Source organism: Aulonocara sp. 'chitande type north' Nkhata Bay, linkage group LG23, assembly GCF_057382095.1.
Source record: "Aulonocara sp. 'chitande type north' Nkhata Bay isolate Kocher_YH1m ecotype deep benthic linkage group LG23, A_spYH_male_GT1.1, whole genome shotgun sequence".
NCBI classification, from domain to species: Eukaryota; Metazoa; Chordata; class Actinopteri; order Cichliformes; family Cichlidae; genus Aulonocara; species Aulonocara sp. 'chitande type north' Nkhata Bay.
In genome coordinates, this window is record NC_141365.1 from 23,546,673 (window position 1) to 23,566,610 (window position 19,938).

Below are 19,938 nucleotides of genomic sequence, written 5' to 3' on the forward strand. Positions count from 1 at the left end.
CAACAATGAGAGATTCTTTTCAAGATAGATGGAACTCTATTGGCTTATTCAAATTAGGAATTTTTAGTTTTAATTAGGTATTTATGTGCTTTAAGTGCTATTGAAGCATATGCATTTCCTATCTAATATATCGGCAATGACCTCACCGATAGATTCACGAGCCTTGTCATCAGCAACACCTCTCATGTTGATCTGATCTCAATGTGATCTGAACTACTTCCAGATTACTGTTTTCTCAAACAAAAATTCTGCTAACAGTTTGAACTGTTCAGCTATGTTTACTGGCTTACTCTTTCAGTAATTCATGTACTATTTTTATCTGCAACTCTGTTCAGTTTATTCATGATTTGACTAAATCTAGTCATTAATTAATATTTTTTTCTTTTTGGCTTATGTGAGAGTTTAGTTAGACTTTTCTAACGTTTTGGCCATAATTCTAGCCAGCTGTTTATCAGGGCTAATCATTTAATTTCTTTATATTGTTTGCAAATTCTATTAGAAACATTTTTTAAACACATTTGCCTATTGCGTACTTACCTATTACTTACTTAGCTACTGCTGGCATATTATTTACCTACGTATTACTTACCTAGTACTTTCTTATCTAGTATTTACTTACCTATTATTGGCCTAGAACAGTCTTACCTATTATTTACCTGTTCCTTACTTACCTATTATTTTCCCATGTATTCGAATAATAATGTTTTGCTGTATAACTATTATTTATTTATTATTCAAGTGCCCCCTGGGGTGATTGTATCCATTTCCGGGATGGGCTCTTACATAAAGAACTCCCTCTGTATACAGACTGAAGCACATAGCACATCAGTGATCCCATATTTGTCTCTATAAATGTAGAATTTATCCAGAGTTTGTGTTTTTTTTTAATAAGTCCATGGGGAGGAATTTACGTAACTGACCTTGGTGGGGATCACTTTGCACACAGGGGCAGATACTGTGGCGTGTTAGGCCTATAAGCTGGTGACCATCCCAGACACATTACCGGCTTTCTCCCCACTGCTTTTCCATCCATGGTTTTTGTAAAATGACATATGAGGTTCTATGTGCAAACAGCCTTTTATGCATCCCCCTAACTCACACCCCCGAGATATAAAGCAGCTTCAAATGTGCCCTTTCTCCCTCCCCATACCTCCAAGGTGAGCCAGGGATGCCGATCTTGAATGGGGCTAAATAGCATGAAATCAGTGGGTACCCACAAAACAAAATAATCTGCATTTATATCTGCGGAGTAAGGTTACACATGGCGTTCCTATTTCTGGGCCCTTGGATAAACACCTATTAGTCTGGTGCACTGGACGGGGTTAATATGGCGCTTGTTTAGCGGGCGAGCGCGACACCTCAAGGCTTGGCCTCGCCAATCAATAGGAAACACTGCTGTGTAACACACACAGTAGCATCACTGTACACAGGTATATAGGCTGGTAGCAGCTGGCAAATTTTAATTGAGTGTCAATTGACATGTCAGCCACTGTGGGGATGTCTTTCCATGTAAGGAATACTCTGCACATAGTCCTTTTGTTTGTTTGTTTGTTTGTTTGTTTATACATTCTTGGGAGTTGAGGGGAGAAGGTGCTGATTGAAACAAACAGGCTAATGTAAAGTAGTCTTTGAATATGCAAGCTGTCTTTTTCTCTCTCTTTTTTGAGCTCAACTTCAAGCCTCACATCGCTTTTGGTAAAAAACAAACAAACCTGTTTTTCATTTGTGAATAGTTTGCCAGTAATCGCCTATAAGAGGTTAATTTTGCCTTGATACGGCCATAAAAAAGGTCTGATGTAACTGGTTCAGCTGGGGAGCAGCAGTGCAGGTCATTTAAAGATAATGATGATGATTTGATCTTTCCAATAAAACACGCCATCGAGAAATATAATGAGAAAGTGTCACAACTGCTCTTCCCCGTGAAGGAAATCCTATAATCTTCCTATTTCCCCCCTAATGAACACAAGTTTTCTTTGGCCCCGAGAGCAAACCTGGGAATGTGTAGGACCCAGCAGACCTCCCAGCCCCCCGGCTTCACCTGTTCGCGTGCACATTTCTGCTCCTTCTCTCCCCCCCACACACACCCCCACACTTGTGATTGCCTTCCACTGCCCCATGATAATTCCCCCAAACCTCATGTCTGTAACGATGCTGTTGTACGCGGGCTGCAGCTTGCTGATCCTCTCCGTGTCTCTGGCCGGTGCCTCTCTGACCGAGATGGTGTTCCGCTGCCCGGGCTGTACCGCGGAGCGCCAGGCGCTGTGCCCAAAGCTCACCGAGACATGCGCGGAGATAGTGCGCGAACCGGGCTGCGGGTGCTGCCCCGTGTGCGCCCGGCAAGAGGGCGAGCTGTGTGGCGTGTACGCCCCGAGGTGCTCCACCGGTCTGCGATGCTACCCGACGCCCGACTCGGAGCTTCCCCTGGAGCAACTGGTGCAGGGCCAGGGGCAATGTCGGCGCAAAGTGGACACCGAGGCAAGCGCCCACAGCCAGGAGCAGCGGGAGCAAACCAGCGGTCAGTCAGTTTACCGGAAACCTGCTTTTCTTCTATCAATTTTTAATGACACTGTCTAGACTGCAGGCTGAGAAACAGTGCAGAAATATTGCATTGTCATGAAGGCTAAGCCCTAATCTGGCTGAAAAGGGGACTCAGCAGGGAAGTTGTCCATATTCCTCTTCACTGCATATTTATGATACTAAACCATGTTTCCCCTCTTTTAAACACCTTTAAATAAACTGCGAGTTTGTATTTCACGCAGATTTCAGCATCTCATAGTTGCTAGATTGCTACATTCATACATGGCCTTTGCATTGCCACGCATTTGAGGGGTGTCATTTTATAATTTGTGCTACAGCAAATGACTAGTTTTTAAAGCATTTTGCAAGGCGGGGGATGTAATGTGCATTGGGTCATTCTAGTGTGCACGCAGAGAAATAAACACAAGAGATAAAGGAACAGCCACTCTGCACAGCTCATCTCAGCTGTGCACCACACAGCTGGCCCTCCTGAAAAAGCTGCCTTTAAAACACTGCAGCAGAGTTAGTCACCTGCAAAAGCCCCAGAAGTTGTACTCAGTGGGATGGACACAGAAAACAGTGTAGTATTGATGTTGACATTTCCCCCAGGGGAGTGGAGAGAAAGAAATATATAAGTAGAGAGGGAGAACGCTGAAGGAATGCCACGTTGATTGGAAAAGTGGACTTTAGGCTTTGACTAGACCTAACTATAGACTGGCTTTGACACTGACTCCATTAACTGTAGGCTGCCTACCTGGATGTATACGCTGGAGGATCACAATGAAGCCTGGAGCCAGCGAGGCTTATGTGGTTTGTGTTTGAACAAGGGCAGGTCACAGTGAGGAAGAAAAGCAAACAGCCTCATTAACTGGCTGAATTTGAGGCCGCAAAACACAGTCAATGAATGTAGAGTGGGGCCAACCGGGGTGTGATTTTTACTCATTTCCAAAATCCATGCTTTGTCAGAGTTTACCTTCAGACTGACACATGTTTACTTTGGGCACTGGAGTCCTGGAACATAGAGAAACTACCAAAAACAGGACCCATGTGTAACCCCCACTCCCTGAACACAAGAGGTCAAAAAAAGCTTTGTGATGCATTTTGTGATTTAATCATCAGCCTCAATAATTGCTTGGTTATGCTCACGTGAATAGTGCATGTAAAGGAATGAACTGAGAGTTACACAAGAGCAAAACCAGAGAGCAGACTACATGGGCACATCGTGTAAAGGCTTGTTAGACATCACTATTTCTTTGCGTTCTCTGAGGTTTTTGGCGCCTGGTTCCCCGGGTTGAAGGTTTCAAGATTTAGTTTGACGTGTCCAAAAAAACTGGTAAAAGCTTAGAAATAAGCCCTAAAAGCTGAACCTGGAGATGTTGTGGATAAAAGCTTTGGTGCTAATGCTGCTGCAGATGGAAGAGTGAAGTCTGAAACTCATGCAGCATTACAGTGAGTGGTCTAAGTGACATGCAGAGCTTTCTTGGGGCCAGAAGATGAAAGAAAGTTAGAATTTTTTTATTTTTATTTTTTTTACCGAAGTGAGGCTGGAAACACTTTCCTGAGGCTAATTTCAAGAGTCACAAAAGAATAAATTGCTGCTCATCCCATCATTTTTTCAAAGATACTACACTAATAGGTGCTAGGTTGATTTGTCGTGGAGTCTGAGCTTTTGCGATACGTAAGTCATCTGCAAAAAGCAAAAACACAAAGCAGCTCACAGAGGTCTCTGGATGATGAAGAGCAGCCTTTAAATGTTCTGGTTAATACCCATTGCATTCACTTTATTCCAGGAATTAATCTGGGGGGAAAAAGATTAATTTAATAATTAAGTAGTTTTATTTATTTGATCCCTGAGGAGGTGATTCTTGAGCTGATTTGGCATCTGGGCAAGGAATCAAATGACGAAATAGTACAGCTGCTTTATTTGGATGTTTATATAAATACACATCATCCTGACATCATCTTCTTCTTTGTCCATTTAGCATGTCAGCTTTTAAAAAGGAACAAAGACAAGGAACAGCAAGCTGTGTCTACTTAGAGGTGGCATTTTTACAGTTTTTTTTCTTCAAAAGAATTTATCTGATCATAGGTATACAAGAGTGCACCGAGAGCAGCTGCAGAGTCCCTATAATCTCTCTAATCAACACTACAAGTGACCCGCAGCAAAGAGGCCAAAGGTCAGAGCACCTATTTCTTTGATCCAAGAATAATCATGTAGGGAAAAAAGGAAAGAAAAGAAAAGAAGAAAAAAAGTAATGCACAGCTTTTTGTTAAAAGTTAGAATAGGAAGATATAGAAGATTGGGTGATATTAAATTATTGTTTGCAATCAAAACCAAAAGTCTGATTAGGCTTATGACAAGAGACGAATGAAAAATATCAGTGAAAATACTCAAAACAAGATAGCAAATAGGAAAGGAACACATTACTGTGAGATAAAGACTGCAGTGATGCTTTCGGCATATGTGTCTGTGGTTGAGGTTACAGTGCTTTGTTCTGACTAAAGCACCTAATTAATAGCATAACTTGGTAACAGATATTGCTTCATCACTGAAAATTCCTTTCAGTGTCATGTTAGATTCGTATTAAAACTCTTTGTACAAATAATGAAGGTTTTTGACTGGGAGTGAAAGAAAACTGACTCATTTATAATTAGGTGTGTAAAGAATACGTTTGTCTACAGCCTGATCGAGATAGGATTTCTAAGATTAAGCTCATGCATGTTGGTCAGATCTACTGCACAAACTACACAATTCAGCTCTGTTCGCGGGATCATTGAGTTCCTGGTTTAAATGATAGTTGTCTGCATCAGTGTATTATTATAACCATCTCATGATAAGTAAAGTATAATACACTGAAAGTGTATGTGCTAATTGTACATTCAAAGACATATAGCTTTTGCTTTAACCCCCCCCCCCCCCCCCAAAAAAAAAAAAAAAAAGAAATCGTCTAGCATATGCTAGTAAAAAGGCTGCCCTTTATGAGATGAAATACATAAAGGAAATACAAATTTTCAAGTTCTTGAGTTGCGTTAGTCAATTCACTTGAAGTCAAAATCTGATTTAAAATCTGCTATATGTATGCTATATATATATATATATATGACAGTGTGGATATGCTTTTAGACAATATTTAGATCTCAGACTTTATACTGAAACCATTCAGATCAACATGTTGGTGCATCTTTCCCACTCTGGTTTTCATATAAGAAATTTATATACTGTAATGACATTTCTTTGAAGCCTACTTTGATAAACCTAATATCCAACTGTTTTTGTGGAGTCTTGAATATCCTGGATTGGATTCAACAGGATCAAACTGTTAGGATAGAGATCCTGAGATGATTGCTGGCACTTGACACAGACCGTGAAGATTAACAGATCTGAAATGTCAAAGTGGTCACTGTAATGTGGTGAAAAAGGGAGAAAGAAATGGGATACTCCCTTGCAAAATAATGTTCCATAAATGAACCCGTGACCTGGTTAGAAAATTGGATTCTAAGAATATAATGATATAAAATATCAGAGCGTACGTTTTTTCAGACACAACAAAATGGCAACAAAGTTATCCTATTTACTTGATTTTGAGCTGAAATGTCTTCCTATTTAAAATTAACACCCACATTTTTCCCACTACCCTGTGTTTATGCACAGTATCACTTGATATTCCATTCCCACAGAAACCTGGATCCAAATAAAGGTTCCTTTAAACAGATTGGATGGGCGTTTAATTGTTTTGACTGGAATCATACAGATACAACCTCGAAAGAGAACATGTTGATAAAAAAAAGCTCCAAATAGAGCCAGTTCCTGCACACAAGATTTCAAAAGAGTGAAGCAAATGCTGTTGTCCCCTTAACAACACCTCACTAAACGTACTGTTAATCAACCAACCACTCAAAACAACCGTCTTCCAGTGTTACTTTTGCTGTTATGGAGATGGGAAATGAGGTGGAAAGAACGGGGGGGACTCCTGTGACATCTGGTTGCTGAAATAACACTGTTAGCTGACAGGGGGCATTCCTGTGTACCTGCAGGGGCATTCAGACGGAGCCTGCAGGACTGAAATAGCTCCGAGATAATCTTGCCCAAAATGGGTATTTATGCCATCTCCCCCTGAGGCGTCAACTTCACGCATATCCGTGCCAAGAATCTCCTCTTGCCTATTGAGAACCAGAATAACTTCCCAGCCTCCAGATTGGTCAAGGGTGATTTAAGACAATACAAACACTGTCTGAAATGCAACTGAAACTGGGAGTGTAAATGGGGGCAGTTTCTGAGCTTGTTTTAATAAAGGACAAATTCTTAAAAAGTATGAGAAAGACCTACAGTTGTCGTAAGAAGATCATCAGCTCAAAGGCACAAGTTTGGTCTTTTAATGCTTTCTTTGATCTGTTCTTTTTCCAGAGTGTAAGTTTTTATTTGACCACTCTTCCTGGTAGAATTGATTGAGTTCATTTAAATTGGCATCCAACCTTTAAGCATAGTCTACAAACTTTCAATAGGGTTGATGTTGGGGCTTTGTGAAGGCTATTCCAGAAACTTAATGTTAGCCTGCTTTCCATTCCAAAGCCAGTTTTGATGTGTGCTTGGGATTATTGTCCTGTTAGAGCACCCAGATGTGTCCAAGTTTCAACCATATGGCTCATGATTTGAGGTGAAGTTGAAGGATTTGAAGGTACTTCTTCTTCACTCAATTATATCCAATGTACCAGTACCAGTGGTAGCAAAACAGCTCCAAGAACATGATACTACCACAGCCATTCTTGACAGTTGGTATAGTCTTCTTTGGTTTGAAAGTCTTACTTTGACGGCTCCAAAAACACTTCTTACCACTGTGGCCAGATAGCTCAATCTTTGTCTCATCTGACCATAAAACTTTCCTAGAAGACATTTGACCTGTCAATATGGGGAACTGCAAATTTCAGCCAAGTTGGAAGGTGCCAATTTTTAAGCAGGGGCTTTTTTCTTGTTCAGCACCCTCTAACTGTCAACACTGATGTAGTTTCCAGGTCATGGTAGACCTGACCCTACACATCCAAACCAATTTCCTCTCACCTAAGGGTCTTCTTTCAGACCATTACAAAGCGGTGACACGTTCAAATAAGTTGTAGTTAGGTACAATTGTTTGAATGGGTGATCTTGGAATCTGTAACTGTTAATCTTCTATAATCTCTTCTGGAGCTCCAAAGCTTAGAACTCAATCCTATTGAAAATTTGTTGACTACATTTTAATATCAGGTCCATTCCAGGAAACCAACGAAATTAATGAACACCGATAGTTTTGCCAAGAAGAGTGGTCAAATATCCACCCAGAATTATGGCAGAAGCTTGTTGATGAGCACCAAAATATGTGCAACCTTTATTTTATTAAAAAAATGGTACAATGATAGATAATTAGAAGTTTGTGAACTGACACTTTTGATTAACATCTAACTCTGTAGTGTAGTGGTTAACACATGCATTATACATGGAAGGTTGATGGCTAGTGTACTCCCAAGCACAAATAAGTGGGAGGATTTTTAGAAAAAGGGGAAAAGGGAGCAGCTGAAAGTACCAACCCTAGTAACTTGTAGTTAGCAAACAGTGAAAACTAAATATTGTTTAAAAACAAATTAATGATTAACTCATGTTTCTAAATAATAGATAAACAATAGCTAATTCTGATAAAACTGTGTAGAGAATCGGGGAAGATTCTTTGATTTACAAGCCTAATCTATTATAGTCTAGTGGCAGTAGTTAATAGTACAAGTCTAATAATATTTTTGTTATAATCGAAGTCATGTCCTAGCCAAAGAAAAAACTGTTTTTGTTGTCATTGTTTAAAGAAATCTATTTAATGGTGCCTTATTTAGTTTTTTTCTAAACAGATAAAAGTCAAGTTTACAATCATTGTTACTGACCAAAACACACAGAGTGTATTTCAGGGCTTGCAAACATCATGACTCTATCTAAATGTTTGTCAAAAAGTACAAAATGTGCATTCTTTTAGATTTTTTTGTACCATCCCACAGCCTTTTTTTATTCCTTTGCTTGTTTCAGTCCATAAACATTATAGTTAAAAAATGCTAAAAAGTTATTATAATGTAATTGTTTATTGTGACTTTAGTTGAAAGATTAATAGGATAAGAATGACATCACCACGAAAACCATGATCAGTTCCTAAAAAGTAGACCTTTGAGGTACAAGGTTTGTAGCAGAGTATTATTGCCAGCGTGATGCACTCTAAGCGTTGTCGTGTTACAGCTTGCCTCTGTTTAGGCCGTGTAAAATCTGCCCAAAGTTCACCCAGGGCTGCCGGTAGTGATGCCTAGTCTTGGATACCACAGAGCATACATACATGCTGGAGCCTGTGCAACAGCCTGCTTTCAGATGGCTGTTGCAGGCCAAAAAGCCTGCAAGGTAAACATATCTAAACTCTGCTGAGTTTGTGTTTCCAGAAAACAGCTCCACTAGGTCTTGTAATGGATTATAGTCTGTAATAAATCTACTCATTGACATATGACCTATTTATTTCACACCTTAGAGCGATGTTTAAGAAGTTAACAGAGAAAAGCTGTGCCTTTTAAAGCCTCTAAAATTTAAAGAGATCATTTTTAGGTAACTGTTGTTTCCACTTACTGAGAGTCAGAGAGATGCTTCATTTGTTCTTAATTTTTTCCCCTTTTACCTTTGTGTGCAAACACACAAAATATGCAAACTTCTAATTGAGTAAGTGGTAGCCAAAAGTAACGCATATAGTATATCTGTGTATGAAGCTTGACCTAGTTAGCGGATGTCTCTGGAGTTACACTTCAGCAAAGATTTAAACAGACAGAAATAATTGTCAGAGAAGATTGTTTGAGTTAATTACAGTGATTTCCAGTCTTGGAACCTTTCAAAACTTACTTGATTTAAAGTTCAAGGTGGGCATTTCTAGTACAACTTTCAGAAAGGTTGCTTGTATTGAGTCAGTCCTTGGAAGTCTCAATTTTGACCACGGGCACTGTCCTGACATGACTTGATGGGGAGTCATTTGTTGGAAATTACATTAACCACTGCTCATGCCATTGTGATTGTTATTTTGCCACATGGTCACATTCTGTGCTTAATACCAACCCAAACCTACTTGCCAGATTTGGATCCCTCAGACTTTTCTGAAATTGAAATCAACAAGGCGTGCGATTTTGAAAATTGAAGGAGCCTTCAAGAACCTAGAGTTGCAAAAGCAGAAGTGCAAGATCTGCCAAATATAAATCAAATATTGTTTTTGACCGCTCGTATCTTCATACTGGGCTTAGGTTAGGCTAGCAGTTAATCAGTTAGAAGTTCAATATAGATGTCTGCAGCTCCCTAACATTATTATAAGTTTAGAGCCCCATTTTTAATGGACAGTAGCTGTACCTCCAGTAGTCCAAAAGTCTCGAGCCACCCCTCATTTCCTTATATTTTGTAAGGAGCCAGACTTTGTTGTTATTTTTTCTTGAGCAATATTTCTCCAGGCTTTCTGGAAGTCTTTCAAAGCCACTTAACACTAACATATGAATCATTCAAGCATGAGAAAAGACATCTAATTCAAAAAATGGTTAGTGTTGTGTCGATATGTAGCAGACAACTTAGCAAAGAACCTATTTTAAATTGTATCTTTAGACATTTTGTTACTGTTGGCCTGTTGGAAAAACCCTGAATTTGTTCCAGTTTCTTTAATCAACAAAATCTGCCAAACATAGAGCAGTTTGACTGACAAAAAAATAGCATTTTTGCACTAACATGGTGCTCCCTAAAAAGCTGTTAGCTGAACATTTGGTTTTTCTCAGCATGGTGTGCAATGTGTTATTACAAAAAATGAGGAAACTGGACAACTGGCGGACAAACGAAGAAGTGTCAGTCGTGACAAAATAGCTACAGCAGATGAACAATACCTAAAATCCATGTTTTAAGAAATAGAAAAAAATCCTGAAAGGCCCTGAAAGATACATCTGGCCAATATACTTTTCATTAAAGCTTATTAGAAATGTTCTGTCAAGAAGCCATTCATAAGGAAGGGAAACAGGGAGAAAAGGCTGACGTCTGAAAATTACACAAGAACTCAACTGAAAATCAGTGGCAACAGGTCAGATGGAGGTATGAGGCATTTGAATGTCCTTCAAGAAGCCTGGAGAACTATTCCTGAAGACTACTTAAAGAAAGGACAAGAAAGCTGCCTGAGAGAGTTTGGACTGTGTTTGAAGAGTAAAGGTGGTCTCACCAAATATTTACCTCCAAGCTGGAAAGAATGGCACAAACTCTGTTCGTGGTTTATATACTGCATTTCCATGTATGTTTGCATATTTTATTGAATTGTTGCGCCTATTTCCAAATTTTCCCAGCAAAACGTAAACAAATGAAGGGTGCCACAAGACTTTTGCACAGTACTCAGTTATAATATGTATACGATGGAGCAAGAATGCTTGGTGCTTGGAGATTTCCTTTCTGAACCTTTCCATTCTCTATGGCTTGGCCAAGTCTGTCATTTGCTCACTTGACCAAAATCTGGACAATCAGACATGACACTTCTGGCCTACGTGCCACCTGGGAATTCAACATGGATCAGATATAGAAAGGAAGCCTCTCAGGCTATTGTGTAGGGATTAATTCAAGCAGTAGACTGGACAGTAGGCCTGCTGCTCTGTTGATGCTGCTGATCTCCAGCCCACTGCTATGGAGTGGTTTATACTGCAGAGGCCTAGTGCCCCCTAAAAGTGGGGTCCTGACCCTTTGTATTTGTGTGTGCGTATGTGCGTTGAAGAGGAAGCGTACTGCTATAGATTGTGTATTCATGTGTGTGTCTGTGCCTGCCCAGACTTTTAGTGAACATCTCATCTGAACATCTGACTTTTGCCCCTTTTAGGAAAGAAATGCTTTCCTCAAAGAAAATCCAGAGAGAGCACAGTGCAGCATCGTAGGGGGAACTCAAGTCCAACAACACTAGATCTATCTGATGGCAACGGGCGCCAGCACCTTGTTATTGTTTCGTTTGAAATTTCCTTTCTCCTGCTCTTTCTTAGGCCTTTTGTAATCATATTCTATAACCGGATGTCAAATTTACCTCTTGCAGGGTACAGGGAATGCCTCCTCAGTCCACCATCGCCGCTTTCATTTAAATACATTTCCACAAGTCTGCATTGTAAAGCTTGGTCTGCATAGCTGCGAACTATCCACTTGATTGGCCAACTATTTGACCTTCTTTACTGTCTCTGCTTATTTCCCTTCTTTCGTTCAGGTGTCAAGTGAAACCCTGCATAAGCGAAATACACGATTTCCACCAAAAGTTCAGCAAAAAGACACAGTGTCCTGACTCATAAATTCACCTTGTGAAATATTACTTGTAGCAGCAAGAATGCGCATCATGTAACATCTTTTCATCGAAAATCTGCTGGTTTGGAAAGACGCTCCTCTTCCACTCCCTGCCAACCCTCAACTCCAAAGTATGTTCTGTTGTCAGAGACAACAAGTTGGGCTGGACCTGATGGCCTCTTTCTTTGTTTGCTCCATCTGTCTGGAGAGCTTTTTTGTGCTTTTAGGTTAATGTTTAACAAGACTCCAAGCCGAGGAGAGACGGGTGAAGTAAATGAAAGCTGCCTGGAGGAATTTCTACAGGGACTTGAAGAGGCAGTTGTCCCTAAATTTAAATTTAAGGTTCCTGTTTTAACGCCAGTGTCACTGAGGGCATTGTTTGCTCCTCTGGGAATGTGTATTTCTGCTTTAAAAGGATTAAAATCGACACACAGGATTAATCCTACCGAATTTGGTGATTTTTCTTTTGATCCTTTTTTTTTTCATATGATTCGTCCACACAGCTTTTCTCATGTTTATTTGTGTTCATTTGGGCACAATGGAAGAATTCTCACCTGCCACACAGGGGGCCTGGGTTTAATTCCTCGCCAATGTAGAGTTTTTATGGATTGGAACATAACTACTGGGCTCCTTTCTTAAGATGGCCTTCAAAGAAACTTTGGCCAAGTTGCCCCTGATTAGTGTGTACTTAAAATGTTAGACAAGGTGCTAACATGATAGGTAAAAGAGGACTTCTATGGAAGTGTGTGCAATACGCTGAGGCTTGTAGTAAGAAAGTGCTTTGAGTTCACAGTTAGAGTAGAAGAGTGTTATATAAGTACCAGTCCATATACATTTTAAATGGGATCTGATCTATTTTTAGCTTACCATTTATTAGCTAGTGTTAGTAATTTTACGTGCTACTCCATTTATTCTACTTTATTTAATGACCCACTTTCTCATTTACTTGGATATTTAAATGTTCATCAGTAAACACTATTAGCTAAGCACTTAACTACTAGTCATATATTTGGACTGGTACTTACATAGAACTTTTCAACTCTATTTGTGCACTGAAAGTGCTCTCTTACTACAAGCCCATTCATACGAGCACTTTTAGGTTAACTTTCACTTCAATGGGCAAAACTCAGGTTTTAGTACCTTGCCCACAGATACTTCAACATGCGGACTAGAGGAGCTGGGCATTAAACCACCAACTTTTCAGTTGGCAGCTGATTTGCTCTGCCTCCTGAGCAACAGTCACTCCAAATTAAAAACAAAAGAAAAAAACGTTGTTGAACTTTGGCTTGATTCTTCTCAGGAATTAAGCCACTCATTTTCTTTGGGAGGGAAAAGCCAACAGCAGTTCCTCCTGTAGATGATCACATTTTTATTCAAGTAGCATGCTTGGTGATTTCATTTAGGAAGAAAACTGAAAATCTGTATTTTGGAGTTCATTTTAAAGACACCACAATTAAATCAATGTAGTGGCATAAAATAGACTTCTATGTATTATATGTTTGGGCTGCCAACTCAAATCAAGGCTTTAAAAAACATATGTATTTACCGATTAGCTCCACTGTTAAACTCACCTGCTTAATATTGTGTAGGTCTCTTGTGCACAACCAAAAAAAAAAAAGCTTGATGTGTATGGACGCAGGGGTAAGTGGTTTTACTAGGATCTTCTAATTTCAGTCAAAATCACCATGATAAATCCTTGGCAAAGTAGAAGTAATACAAGTAGCACCAGTACAACTAGTAGCATTAGTAGTAGAATATCAAGGGTGTCAAATCCATTTAAATCACTGGCCATGTACAGCCCACTTGAATCCTAAGTGGGCTGGAGCAGTAAAGCTTAAAAAATGTTTCCCTTACTTTACGTAAGGGAAATCCCTGAGATGTCTAAACCTCTGAACGCTTCGTGAATCACATTTGATACATGCGTTTTTGTGAGTTTTCGAGACTTCTCAAACATCAATGTGATTTTTTTCATAGAAAAACCTAAAAAGAAAATTGCACAATAAAATGTTTTTAAGCAATAAAAGTTTTAAAAAAATGAATGTGGGAGATGTGACGCAAACAAAAACTCAGGTATTTGATTTAATATTTAATTAGTTATTTTTTAATTTGCTAGAACACCTGATTAAAAAACATTTTAAGAAAGAATTTTCTGTCAATTATTTCACCGTTCAGCCTTTAAATGGGTTAGAAACAAATATTGCAGTTCTGGCGATACATTTCAGTTTTTCCAAATTGAAAAAAGAAATGCTGCTGCAGTAAGTCAAAGACCCATCGGCAAGACTCTCTGGGCTTACACTGTCATGGAAATGAAAAAAAAATTTATTGTGTAAATTAAATGTACTTAATGCACAGAAAATATTCCATTTTCAATAAAAAAAAAAGAAAATGATATTGTAAAGATTAAAAAAAAAGAAACATTTCAGTCTTAAATTGAACACTAACAATAAAAAAAAAAGTTTTCACTCTGCTGTATGACAGGCTGTAGGTTAAATCTTTGTCAGCAAGAAAACAGTTAAACTCGTGAAAATACTGTTAGAGGTCCAATTTTTATGGTGTCCTTCTTTAAAATTTCCACATTTTTCCAAAGCCACCCACTGGGCCACTTTTGGCCAATGGGCCATATGTTTGACACCCCTTCACTACATGGACAAAAGCACTGGTTTTCGTACACATCACACCTACAGGAAGCTGCTCAGCCATGGAAACCCTGCCATGAAGCTGTCCGCTCACAGTTTTTGTGCTGATGTTAATGTCAGTGGAGGTTTGAAGCCATGCAGTTACTGACAGAAAAGAGTGTTGTTGATTTTTACGCACTCAGTGACCCCGCTCTGTAACTTTGCTTGGTCTGCTACTTCATGACTGAGTTGCTATGTGTCCCAAATGCTTCCTCTTTGCAGTAATACCACTAACAGCTGATCTTGGAATAACAAGGAGGGAAAAACTTTCATAGTATCACACTCGAATTCAGTGAGATCTTTAGAACGACCCATTCTGTCACAAATGTATACTGCATGGTTGATTTTATGCACCTGTGACAAGTGCGGCCCATCTCTTTTGTCCATACAGTGTAACTTTACATATTTGATTATATCCATTGTATTTTTTTATCAGCATCATTAACATTTGCTCGTGGGACTGATTCACACTGTAAAGCCACCATGGAAACTTCATCATGACGCAAGTTCAGTAGTAGCCAACATTTCTCAGCTCATAAGCTGGTCAAGAATGTGGGGTTTCTTCTCTCTTAAGAGAAAGGAAATATTTCCAGTGACTCACTGATTGTGCTGATACATTTCACAGTGGTTTGGACACATTTTGTGGAAAAGTCAAATGCGTTAAATAAACTATCACAAGCTCAGGAGACGTGCTTGTAAAAATGCAACAAAAAGTAAAACAAACAATAAAAAAACAGCCACAAACACAGATGTGTTACATACAGTATGTTCTGTGTTTATATCAAAATTAAGTGGAAAAAATGCATTTAAAACATTTTAATGCTTTTAAACACCAAACAGATTATGTTGAACCTTGTGCTTCATAGTTTCATGATTTATACAAGGGTAGATTTGCATGAGTCACACTTTACAGTTTTTTATCATATATCGTCTGAAACAAGCTGTTTTACATCTTCAACATTGCCAACCTACCTTTAAGAGCATTTCTTTCCCTGATTGGCTCAACTGAGCCGTGTGCTTGAGATGACCATATTATGCACTGAAGAAAACAGTGAAAGATTTGGAGGAGTCTGAAGCTTTAACTCCACAATGATACATTGTGTTTATTGTCTATCTAACTATGTCTTACATACACAATGAAAAATGTTTTTTGCGAATATATGTCTTTTATTTCCTATTTAGTCTATAAATTCTGAAATTAGTTACTTTACATGGATATTAGGCTGATTTATGTCACCAAGACACTGTTTGAGATGACATTGTATCTTACAACCGTTTTTAGCTTTGAAGTCTTGTTTCAACACGTCCTAGTAACAATTCACAATTTAGACTTTTGTTAATACATGGGTCCTGGGTGTAACTCCACCATCTGGCTAGGAATTATTGCTGTTACTCCAAAGGACATGCTGTTATTATTTATTCCTGATGGAGCTCAGTCTCGGAGGTCAATCTCACCTCTGCCCTGTAAAAAGGCTATCAGTGGTTTTCTAAGCACCTCTTTTGTTGCTCTGAAAAATGATCTGTGCAATCTGGAGTGTGTCTCCTGTCACTTCCAGCAGCTGAAAATTCCGTTTCATTACCAAGAGAATGACAGTTAATGGGAAACAGAGTGGTTGAAAGTGCAAAGACACTCTAGGTTGTCAGCAACGTGTCCCCGAACAATAGCCATAAGAACTTTCCTGGCTAAACCGCACAATGTTACTGAGCCGTTAAAAAACAAACAACCAAAAAAACAAAACAAAATTCTTTATAGCTTTTTGATCTTTTTAGCATTAGAATGAAATCTTAATCTGCTGCTTTTGTGTCATTACCCATCATCCACAGGAGAGGCTGTGGAGCTGCAGCCGGAGCATGGCGCGAGCGAGATTCCCGGTATCCGAAAGCCCAATAAAGAGGCCGCCTGGCTGGGGCCCAAGGAAAGCGCCGTACGCCAACACAGACAGGAGATGAAGACCAAGATGAAAACCAATAAGGTGGAAGAGGTGAAACCTACTCGGCCCAAACAGGCAAGGCGAAGTGGCGTGTCTGTTTAATTTCTGTAGAGGTTTAACAAAGTCACACTCATGTGATTTTAGCAGCTGTATTTACACTGATGTGTTACATTTTAATAACACATGGGATCATTACAATAATCGGTTATTTTAAAGTCTGGTAAGATTTTGCTTTGAGACACTGGGATCACATGAAGCTTGCGCCACATATCAGATGTAGACGCTGAGGTGAAATCGCCTGAATTATGCCCTGCAACAGAGCTTAGTGTTGATATAAGATTGTATAAACTGAGTACATCTACTGTAGTCCCTTTGAGTGTGGAGGAACAGCTGCACTCAGACTTCACAGACATGTGCTGCCCCCCTCTGGTGCTGCAGGTTCTTTTAGACGGCATTGAAGATATTTAAATGGACGAACCCTCAACCTTTAATACCCCTGACCTGCTCTGAGTGAGATTTTTGAGAAAACCTCATAATTTTTATCCATCATCTGTCCACTAAAACAATCAGGTAAAGGTTAAATTGCTTTGCTGGGAACTTTAGAACTTCTCAACAAGATTTCTGGGGGTTACCGATGAGTCATTATTCACAAGTGACTTTCATAAACAGAAAGACCTTTAGCTGTAGCTAAACCGAGTCAAAAATGTGCCAATAGCTTTGCAAACCTGCTGTTGATGTGCATTGGAGAAATTGGTTTTAATTGATTTTAAAATAAATTTTTAAAATGTGAAAATTAAGAAGACACATGAATGAACAGATGTTTGATTTTCAGAGGGAGCCTTGAAGCTCCAGCACACCTAAATGCCACTATGGATGCCCATGGGTTACACTTGCTACAGCTTTGCAGTTGAATTGAATTAAATTCCTTTCTTTCCAGTACAACAAGAGTCAAGGTCAACTTCTCCTTTCATACAGTAAAACTGAAAACAAAACTCCCTAACGGTAAAAAGCGATTGAATAATATTATAAAAGACAATACAAATATACGATGTAAGTATAAAAGTATGAATACAACTCAAGTCTCTTCAAGTCATTGTTTGTATTGTTTGTACATGTATTACTTGTACTGTCTCTCTAGTGTTTTCGAATCCTGGTTTTATTTATTAGTTTTATTTTATTTCTTCTTCTTATTATTATTATTATTTGTATTATTTAACTTTATTTATAATAATTTAGTATTTTTATTTATTTATTGTATTCAAATCTTTCTATGACTGCTATCTGAAACGAGTCTAAGAAAATAAGGATTGCACTCTACAGAATAAACACCCTGTCTATATTAATGTGTGCATATAACAATAAACTACTCTTACTTCTATATAAATGAAACAAGGTGCAGTATTCATATAGTGCAAATTGTTTAAAATATGTCTGTAGAGCCAATTTTGCAGTAGCGAGCTGTACATTTTTGTGATTTGGCTTCACAGTTTCAGTTTTGTTTGGTTATTTTATTTGAAAATTAAATTTTACTGATACACTGTCAAATCCTAACAACAGTCACCTCATCGCCATCTAAAGCACACGTACACACCGCAATAGTTTATTTTCACATCCTCGAGAGACAAAATAACAAAGTGCAGTATGACAAGAGGGACACCTCAATGTCAACCATATGTATTTAATTTGTGTAACATACTGGGATATTTATAATTTGAGCTATTTTGTTGTGTTTTGTAACTTTGCAATATATTGTATTATTTAATTTAGTTTATCTACTTACTGTTCTTACTGTCTCAGAGCAACTGTGACCACATAATTTCCTCAGATATTAATAAAGTATTCTGATTTTGATTCTCAAGGTGCTTTTTATTGCAGGGTATAAGGTAAAGACCTTACAATAACACAAAAATGTTAGTTTCAGTTTTTCTGAATATTATTCTGTGAATAGCCAAGATTTAGGAAAATCCAAATTGTTATTACGAGAAGAAAGAGAAAAAAACAGCCCTTTGTAAACGCAGGTGACTCACATGTAGTTATAGTTAATTATAACAGCCTTGCTGTGGACGTGACAGGCTTGTTGTTCTTATGTTTGCTTTTTTCCAAAGACTCAGTGTCAGCAGGAACTCGACCAGGTCCTCGAGCGGATATCCAAGATGCCCTTCAGAGATAACAGAGGTCCTCTGGAAGACCTGTATGCCCTGCATATCCCCAACTGCGACAAGAGGGGGCAGTATAACTTAAAACAGGTGACTCTGGGCTTTTTGGGAAAGAGGGCGGTAAGCCCAGAGGTTATACCCAACTGATAATATGCAGGTATGGAGAGGGGAGGTGGGCATCGCAACCACCATCTCTAACAAAATAATCCGTTGCACTGACATATCAAATCCTACAGTCATTTTCTCATCATAATACTGATAATAATAATAGTAATAATAATAACAGTATTAATAATTATTATAATGATAATAACAATTCAACTAATTGAACACGAATTACTAAAAAGGGGGGACTGCACATTGTGACCTGATAAGCTTCTTTTTGTGCATGCACTTTATAAAACATGTATAGTAAGACTGCTAGCTTAGCATGAAACGTGCAGGTAACAAAACTACAACATAAATTCTGTTTTTCAGTGCAAGATGTCTCTCCATGGTCAGAGGGGGGAGTGCTGGTGTGTCGACCCACACACTGGCCGACCCATCCCATCAGCTCCGACCGTGAGGGGTGACCTCAACTGCAGCCAGTACCTCACAGAGCTGGAGCTCCCTGACATGGCCCAGATCTAAAGTGGCATCAAACATCCCAAAACATAAAAGGAAAAAGAAAAACTGTAAAGAGGTTGGGAACAAAGAACATCAGAGTAAGCTATGTATTATCTGTCTGTGCGTATGTGTCTTTAGTTCGTACAATGACACTGACATTTGAAGTCTTAACCACCAAAAAGGATTAAATGATAGAATCCAGCTTGCTGCGTAAGATGTAGCTGCAGATTACTTTTAGAGGGGAGTGAGTGGAGATAAGACTCCCTTTTCCCACTTAGATATTCAGTAGGCGTCATCTGGAGCGTCGGTGACTATGCTTTAGTGATTTTGACTTTGCTCGGATTGCTTTGTTATCAGTGTTTTGTACTGTATGCATTGAAAAATGAAAAGCCTTCAACATATGTGATGTTTCGAGGTGTGTTTTAATGCTCTAGCTTATAGACTACTGTTGGTTTAATACTATACACTAGGCTTTGAGTACACCTGGCTATTAATACAAAGTATTAAAGATGAAATGTAGTACCTGTTGGAAGTAGCGTGCATTAAATGTTCAGCCGAAGGACATGACCGTAAGTGATAAACAGATAATGCCATTAAAACTACGATACAATCAATCTGTGCACGTCATCATTCATGTGATGTGAATGACTTGAAAGCTTTTCAGAATGAATGAGTGAACTTGACAATGTTCAAACCTTGGAGATTTAGACTGTCTTTGCAAAAGTCTCAAGCCATCCCTC

General features: G+C 38.8%; 1 protein-coding gene across 1 annotated transcript; it reads left to right on the forward strand.

The window, feature by feature from the left end:
- The first annotated feature begins 1,956 nt into the window (after positions 1-1,956).
- igfbp2a (insulin-like growth factor binding protein 2a) lies at positions 1,957-19,803 on the forward strand. Its single transcript, XM_086283365.1, has 4 exons — positions 1,957-2,515; positions 16,330-16,511; positions 18,542-18,682; positions 19,070-19,803. Exons 1-4 carry the CDS (start codon positions 1,957-1,959, stop codon positions 19,220-19,222), a joined length of 1,035 nt encoding a protein of 344 aa, XP_086139491.1. The 3' UTR covers positions 19,223-19,803.
- The last annotated feature ends 135 nt before the right edge of the window (positions 19,804-19,938 follow it).

What these genes read in the sequence shown, in the direction of transcription:
- igfbp2a (XM_086283365.1), top strand. Translation starts at nt 1,957, where the DNA reads ATGAACACAAGTTTTCTTTGGCCCCGAGAGCAAACCTGGGAATGTGTA. An exon ending in AACCTACTCGGCCCAAACAG is followed by an intron (nt 16,512 to 18,541) that starts GCAAGGCGAAGT and finishes TTTTTTCCAAAG; the next exon opens with ACTCAGTGTCAGCAGGAACT. An exon ending in GGCAGTATAACTTAAAACAG is followed by an intron (nt 18,683 to 19,069) that starts GTGACTCTGGGC and finishes TCTGTTTTTCAG; the next exon opens with TGCAAGATGTCTCTCCATGG.